Below are 8,426 nucleotides of genomic sequence, written 5' to 3' on the forward strand. Positions count from 1 at the left end.
ATATACCCCTCCTCCCTTGTTCCAACCTTCCCCTTCCATTTTTGTTCCCCCCCAGCAAACTTCTGTCCTTTATTTAGTTGGACCTGGGACTTGGCTATGAAGAATGTGATTCTGTTAGTTTTGTTCTGGTGATGAAGAAAAACATGGTCTTCAGATATTCTAAATTGTTGTTTTTTTTCTTCAGTTTAAGGTTCCTCCAGAGACGAGTGCGATAATCACAAATGGTAAGTTACTTTCCTGTCCTCTTAGCCACTGAATGTAACTCTTTGGAACCACTTCTTGTGGATCATGACCTGATGAGAGGAATATTCATTTCTAGTGATAAGTCTGGGTGTTGAATACATTAGCTGGTGGTTCCTTTCACCTGGAGCTTTAAACGTATCCTACCAAAGTGCACACCACAAAGAATACCTTTCTTAGCCTCATAAATAGGGTTACATACCGGTCTAGTTAAGAGATAAATCCTGTATTACCATTTGCAAGCCTGGCTTGAAGCTGTCACTGAAATTGATTAGCCACACAAGGTCACTGTTAAACTTTTCTTAGTAATGAATGTTATTGCAATTTGATTCAACACCAAAAGACATGACAATATATATATCCTTATTGCCGTTGTTGTGGATTTGTTGAATAGAGATATACAGAGCTGGGACCGGTGGTATTGGATCCCATTACAATGGACTTTACAAAGTGGTTGGAATTGTTCCCTTGTAGCTCGAAGTTTTGGCTTCAAATTGAACTTGGGTCACCATCTGCATGGAGTTTGCATGTTTTCCCCCTGGTCTGTGTTGATTTCCTCCCAAAAGTCCCATAACATTAAGGGAATCGGTTTCTTTCCAAATTGCCCCTAGTGTAGTAGTGTCCTTAGACTGTGAGCTTCTGCAGGGTACAGGTACTGATTGGAATGCTACTAACACATGCAGACTATTATAACTACTGGAAATAAATATTCGACATCACGTCTCAAACATTTGTACTGCAACCCCAGACTCCTCCATTGCTCAAGCAGGCACACTTTTGTAAGTAAACATAAAAGACAAATTGTCTTAATTGTTGAACCCATTTGTCGCCAAAGCTGCTTTAGCATTTTTACACAAATATTAAAATGCACATTTTTGGCCTGAAGATTACTTGGCCCCCCTCCCTCAATCACAACCATCACCCCAGAATTTTATGAAAGCTGAGATCCTATAGAAGAAAATAGTGGCAGTTGCCGTTTCCACAGCCCATGGAAGTGATCGGGCAGCTGTAACTTCCTCTTTCCACTTTCATTTAAAAAGCAGACCTTGCAGTCTAAACCTTTTTTTATTATACTTCAGATAAATACTGACATTTGTATTCAATGTTTTATCTAGTTAGCATTATTGCAGTGCAGTAGTATTTATTCGTGGCTGCTTGTATGGCATGTCACTCCACTAAATTGTGTAGCCCACAAAATTAAAGTGTTTCCAAAGCCAATAGGTTGTTTTTCCTACTGAATACGTTTACCCGCCCTATATATCCTGGTGACCATTGGTACTGGGACAGAAAGCGATGGAAAATCCAAAATATTATGGGTGTTATATGAACAGGAATAGAGAGGAAATCCTCCACTGGGAAAACTTGTTCTGGTGATATCTGTCTAAGAAGGGATATGCCTGAAATTGGAGACATTGTTGTTTATCCAGAAATGGAACAAAGGCAAGGAAATAAAAACATAAATGCATAATACATATTTCCAAAATATTTGAAGTGAAAACTTGTAGTTTATTTTTTTAATGAATGCTGGGAAAAAATATATTGTTCCTTAAAATTTCCAGCCTATGGTGGGAAATCGAGCTTGTATCTTACATCTTTTTTTGTGTTCTGTTGGGAACAATGCAGTTTGGAGAAGTAACCACCACCACTACCAATCAAAATAATGTTTAGTATTTAGTAATACAGCTTACAGGCAAATATATATGTATATATTATAGATGCAGCGATACCATTTTTTCCAGACCGAGTACAAGTACCGATACTTTCTGTTACTATATACAGTACTGTGTGAAAAAATGCTGTAAAATAAGAATGCTTTCAAAAAAATAAAAGTGTGAATAGTTTATTTTTTATAAATTAACAAAATGGAAAGTAAATGAACAGAAGAGAAATTCAAATCAATATTTGGTGCGACCTCCCTTTGCCTTCAAAACAGCATGAATTTTTCTCGGTACACTGGCACACAGTTTTTGAAGGAACTCGCACAGAGCTAAGCACAGATCTTCTGTGGATGTCGGCTGCCTCAAATTCTTCTGTCTCTTCATGTAATTCCAGACAGACTCGATGTTGAGATCAGGGCTCTGTGGGGACCAAACCATCACTTCCATGACTCCTTGTTCTTTTTTACACTGAAGATAGCTCTTAATGACATTGGCTGCATGTTTGGGGTCGTTGTCTTGCTGCAGAATAAAATTGGGGCCAATCACATGCCTCCCTGATGGTATGGCATGACGGATCTGCTATTATAACTCGGCATTGAGGACACAATTGATTCTGACCAAATCTCCAACTCCATTTGCAGAAATTTAGCCCAAGACTTGGACGGAACCTCCATCATTTTTTTACTGTTGCCTGCAGACACTCATTATTGTACTGCTCTCCAGCCCTTCGGTGAACAAACTGCCTCCTGCTACAGCCAAATATTTCACATTTTGACTCCTTCAGTCCAAAGAGCACCTGCTACTATTTTTCTGCACCACAGTTTCTATGTTTTCATGCATAGCTAAGTTGCTTAGCCTTGTTTGCATGTCAGAGGTATGGCTTTTTCACCGCAATTCTTCCATGAAAACCACTTCTGGACAGACTGCTCCACAGATGGGTGTACCTGTGGCACTACTGGACATCTTCCGATGTTGAAGGGAAGTTAGCATGATGTGTCTTTCATAGTTACATAGTTAGTCAGGTTGAAAAAAGACACATGTCCATCGAGTTCAACCTATAGAGATATGAAAAGAAAAAAAAATAATAAACCCTAAACAGAACGCTATGCCCACAATTACCCACTGTTGATCCAGAGGAAGGCAAAAATAACCCTATAAAGCATGGTTCAATTTGCTACAACAGGTGAAAAAAAATCTTTCATCTGCTGCATTAAGTTTCCTTGGCCGACCACTGCGTCTACGATCCTCAACGTTACTTGTTTCTTTTTGCTTCTTTAAAACAGATTGAACAGTACATCTTGAAAACATAGTCTGCTTTGAAATCTTTGCCTGGGAGAGACCTTGCTGATGCAGTACAACTACCTAGTGTCATTGCTGTGCGCAGTCTGGTCATGGTGTATGGACCTGTGACATGAAACTGTTTCCCAGGTTCGATCATCGGATCACAAGGTGTATGGGCAGCTTTAGAATTGATGTTGGTTTGAAACCAAAGGGTGGTCACACCAAATATTGATTTGATTTGGGTTTTCTTCTGTTCACTCGGTTTTGCATTTTGCAAATTGATAAATATATATTTCTGAAAGCATTCTTACTTTACAGCATTTATTCACACCTGCCTAAAACTTTTGCACAGTACTGTATACATAGTAGTTTTGTATCTTGACTGGACGAAATAATGTTCAGAGTTATGTTTGCATACTGGCAATTAGACAACCCAAGAGGCTTCATGCAATGATGTATATTGTATAGAGTAGTGATTTCCCACAACAACCAGTTAGCTGAGCAAGCATTTCATTTTTCTTCTGACTAGATGTTATAGGTTACTGCATATCATTGCTTTTGAACTACGCTGTTTAGCAAAGCCTGCATTGTCTGACAAGTTACACAGCCACAAAGAGAATTCCACGCTGTCAGTGTTGCAGTCATTTTCTTTCATCTTATTCTTTAGTACTTGACATCAAATGCATATTTGTTTCATTTTAATGCATTTTAACGATTTGGATTTTTCCTACAGATGGAGTAGGGCTAAATCCAGCACAGACAGCTGGTAAGTAAATTTTTTGTAATGAAGACATAATGCAAATTAAATTGCTGCATAAAGCTGTGGTGACAAATTGAATGAAAGCAGACCATACACCAGCAGTTTTCGCCCCTCACCCTCAAATACAGTGATTAGGACATTATCGGTGATGGAGAATTCAAATATTTAACACCCAAGCCAGACATTGGTATTGTGCGGATAGTAAGAGTACTGATGTCTTGACGTACACACATGCTTCATCGTGGCAGTTGAGTGTCTTTTGCTGACCTGAAAGCTTTCAGCAGGTTAGACCTACAAGTAGAATAATTGGTTGAGATACTCGCCCAATATATGTCCGCTTTACCAGGTTAATGTATTACTTAGAGGGGGTAATAATTTAATTATACTCAAATGTCATGTCAACCAATCTTTAAGCAGTAAATGGAAGAGGATCAAACACTTTGGGAGTCTGTTATTAATTTTTTTTTTTTTTTTTGCCCCCTGAGATCTGGACTCTATATAGCCATGTATTGATCTGTGGAGGGCTAAACCGATTAATGCACTGTACCGCGCAATGTCCCACCCATGCATTACAGTGCAGCAGGTGCTTTTCATTGCCTTTCATTTGAATGGCTCCCCAAACTCACCTCCTGGTGGCAGTGTGATCGACTGTGCCACAACATGCGGTACCGTAATACCATGCGTTTATGGTGTGGTTGAAAAAAGTAGAACATGCAACGCACCTGGCGCACTGTAAAGCACAGTAGGTGCATTGCACGGTACCGTGCCTTAGCCATTGCTGGGCGGGAATCTACACATGCCCAACCCCAACTACCTCCACACACACTCGCACTGTTTTTAAGTTTTGTGGATTTTTTTCCACGGGCAGGAGTTGCAAGAGCGGGGACAGAGGAGGACCACGTTGTCGTTGGTTGCTAGGACCGCCCAGCAGACCTACGGTAGCAACAAATGATTGCAGAGTTGGAAGTCTGCCATCATCGGTTACTAGGACACGAGCGGTCCTAGCAACCAAGGACCAAAGAGAAACTGTGTCCAAACACAGACTGATCGCCAACCTGTACTGAGCTATGGCTTAAGTGGATGCATCGGCTTTGGAGGCCGGCGCATCCACTGTCAGCCAGCCGTAAAGGAGCACAGGTCGGCTCGTCAGACATCCTCAGACCAAGGGCCAGAAAATGCCCAGTTCTAACTTAAAGGGTCGGTTCATCCAAAACCTAAAAAACAAAAGCTTTATCCAAAGCTAAAAGGTTTAATTCCTGTCTGACTTCTTACACTTGTCAGTTACTTCATCAATAAGATCTCCCCATCTGGCAATGACAAACTCATCATGATGCATTCTCCATATTATACAGCAAATGAAAAATCCTTAAAGGAGAACTATGAGGTGAGTGCTTTTCACTCACCTCATAGTTCTAGCCGACCTGTGACAATGAGACTGTCACAGGTCGGCTCAGTAGATCAGGAGGTGAGCGAACACATACCGGCGTTCGCTCACCTCTCGATCCTGTCACAGCCCTCTGCCGTGACAGGGGAGGGGCTAGATTCCCCCCCTCCCTTCTCCGATCCGCCAGCGCTGACTGGCCGGACGGGGGAGGGGGCGGGTACAGCTGGCTCTGCCTCTAGATAGGCAGAGCCAGCTGTCAGTCACGCAGCGGGCGGTTCCCGGCATAATTGTCGGGATCCGCTTCAGCTGCGGCATCTCAGTATACCGCGAGCAGCAGCTCGCGGTATACTGAGCCTAGGGTGATGGGAGGACGCTAGTTTGTGTCCTCCCGTTACCCTAAGGAGAACTATGGGGAAAAGCCTTAACCCCATAGTTCTCCTTTAAGGGGCAGTGCCCATGGAATGACTTTAATAAGCCGTCAGCCTTTTATTTTTTTTAGAACTGACTTACAAGTTACAGGTAGACATTTTGGTATGATCTCTTTCTAATTAGTCAGCAACACTTATGATACAGGCTTTTTTTTTTTTATTTATCTGCTCGTTACTCTCAGAATGTTAAACTTGAATGATTTTCTTATTATCGGTAATGCTCGAGGGGTCACCTATTTGTCTTTAATAGAGGCATAGTGATCATATGTTAATTGAAAACTAACATTGCATAAATTAAGACCAGTACATTCAATTACTTGTGTGTAAGATTGTCTAGTTTTTGTAGCTTATTGAAGGGCATGGTAATTGACTCTAGCCGACACCATTTCCGTAAACCCGCTAGTTGGGGAAATTCATTTTAGACCTTCTGATCTTGGATAATTTAAAATTCCTCCTGATGGTTTCTGCCTATTGCTATTAAATATTCACTCCCAGCAACAGGGCGCAGCGTAGCAACAGTGGGCAAATGGCCCTGCAGATCATTTTAAAATAAAGATGTAATTTCAACATGCATGAACCAATTAATTTAGGCTTCTTGCTGGGTAATTAATATACCTGTCATTTAATTCCACAATGAACCTTCCCAGCATTAAATGTACTGTAACGGATTGCATTTTTCTTCTCAAAAGAAAAAGGTACAATAATTGCAAAAAATATGTGAGTTTTCTTGTATTATTTTTCCAAAGACGACTGTTGTGTCTTTGCATCACGCAGTCATTATAAATGCTTGAATAGTTAAATGAGAAGTGTTAGCATTTTTAGTTGGTATTGTAGAATGAAGACGTGGTACATAATTGCTTGTAGATCTGTGCTTCATTATCAAGCTTCGCATTTCTATATCCTAATGTAAAGTTGAAAATGAATCTGAATGAGTAGCTTAAATAATTAGATAATTTATTTTTTAAAGATCATGATTATCATGTTTAATTGTACATAATATTTGTGTTAATGAATGTGGCACAAGTGCATTTGGTTTGGTTACTGTGTGGTGACTGTTGTATAGTTACTGCATTAACTATACAATTACAAATGCTTATTTATTCTTTGGGGGCATGAATGACTGGACAGTCAGCTGCTATGACACATTTCACCGTTTTTTGATTAAGGTGACCAAATTACCAGTGTGGGTATTTAAATGTTGGACTATGTTCCTGACACTCAGAGCAGTAAAGCACCCATTGCACGCAATTATCTATATTTTCAATTATTCCAGGCAAAACTTTTATGAACCCTTGCAGTGGGGCTACTCCTGCACTGCAAGGGTTAACTGTTAGTTTTTGTCTAGGTGCTAAAAAAGTTATACTTACCTGAACCACAGAGCCCGGCTTCCTTCTTCTCTCGTCTCTGAAGCCTGTCTCCTCCTGCAGCATTGGAATCTTCCTCGATGTCCTCATGCCTGTACACTGTGTAGAGAATGTGATGATTTATGGGAGCTTAGATCGCTGCATCGGAGGGGGAAAGAGGTTGGAAGGACCCGGTATAAGACCAAGCTGGCTCTTCGGTTCATGTGAGTATAACTTTTTATAGCACTTAGACAAAAAGTGAGCTGCCGGCTCTGTTTGGGTATTCTGACAGCGACCTGCAGAATACAGTGCAAACAGTGGAAATCCTTGATCGACACACTCGTAGTGTTGATGGAGGAATCTGCTCTATTTTACTCGTTCAGCCTAATTCAAGGCAGACGGTTTTTTCTGCTTCTGTCCCTGTTGGAATTTTTCCCCTACTTCCTGTTGGGTGAACCATTGTCACTGTAAAAGTTAGTGAGGGGAAATCTCTAATGGAGCTCCAGATAGCAGCAAAAACTAGACAGGGGTTCTAATCATTCCCCAATCTATCCAAAAGGGAATATAAAAAATTGCACTGAACATAAACTTGAATTTGACAAAGATGCCTAGTTGCATGTAGAGTGTGCACAGTTTTGACCTACATTTTGTAATTCATTTTCTTTCCAGGAAATGTTTTCCTTAAACACGGCTCTGAACTCCGACTCATTCCCAGAGACCGAGTGGGCAGCTCTTAATACCTTCTGGACGTCTTGCTTTGTGGAACACGGAAAGAACATATTTATTAAGGGCCTGGAAAAAAAAGATCAGACTCTGAATTTTAATTTAAGATTTAATTCAGTCAGGCCCTGTTCTTTAAAATCAAAGTGACTTTGAAGATTAAAGATTTGGAAGATTTAATTATTACTTCAGATGTCTTAAAACCATATAGCCCTGGCAACTCTATAGCCTGTCACATTTAATGTGCATAGAAAGCATAAAGTGTATGTTTTAACTGTAACACTGGCTGTGTACTGGAAATTGTAACACCGTCCAAGACGAGGAATACAATTTTTTTTTGTGCTTCTTATTGGAATTGGGTTACATTTACTTATGTTGCTTTATTTTGAATTTAACCTAATTTGATAATATTTTGTTGCCAGTGTAACATTTTTCTAAGAGCGCTGGTGGCACAGTTTTAATGATCCAGCTTTCCACATTGATAAGTTGCGATCACTCCAGTTTTCTGCTGCTCACTCAATTATAGGACCAGAAGATGAAATGATTTCTGTCTTTGTAAGAGACTACATATTTGTAAAAGTTGTGTCAGAAAATAGTGTGGAAGCGATGCTC

At 40.3% G+C, this 8,426-nt stretch overlaps 1 protein-coding gene across 1 annotated transcript in view; it reads left to right on the plus strand.

Moving 5' to 3' along the window:
- UFM1 (ubiquitin fold modifier 1) overlaps window positions 1-7,898 on the plus strand; it is a 22,315-nt gene extending 14,417 nt beyond the window's left edge. Inside the window, exons 4-6 of the mRNA XM_018560173.1 lie at window positions 185-224; window positions 3,913-3,945; window positions 7,764-7,898. Of these exons, the coding sequence (XP_018415675.1) occupies window positions 185-224; window positions 3,913-3,945; window positions 7,764-7,831 (141 nt within the window). The 3' untranslated portion in view covers window positions 7,832-7,898. The remainder of the gene's footprint in view (window positions 1-184; window positions 225-3,912; window positions 3,946-7,763) is intronic.
- The last annotated feature ends 528 nt before the right edge of the window (window positions 7,899-8,426 follow it).

The sequence above is a fragment of the Nanorana parkeri genome, unplaced genomic scaffold (genome assembly GCF_000935625.1).
Source record: "Nanorana parkeri isolate BGI_ZX_2015 unplaced genomic scaffold, ASM93562v1 scaffold436, whole genome shotgun sequence".
Lineage (NCBI taxonomy): Eukaryota > Metazoa > Chordata > Amphibia > Anura > Dicroglossidae > Nanorana > Nanorana parkeri.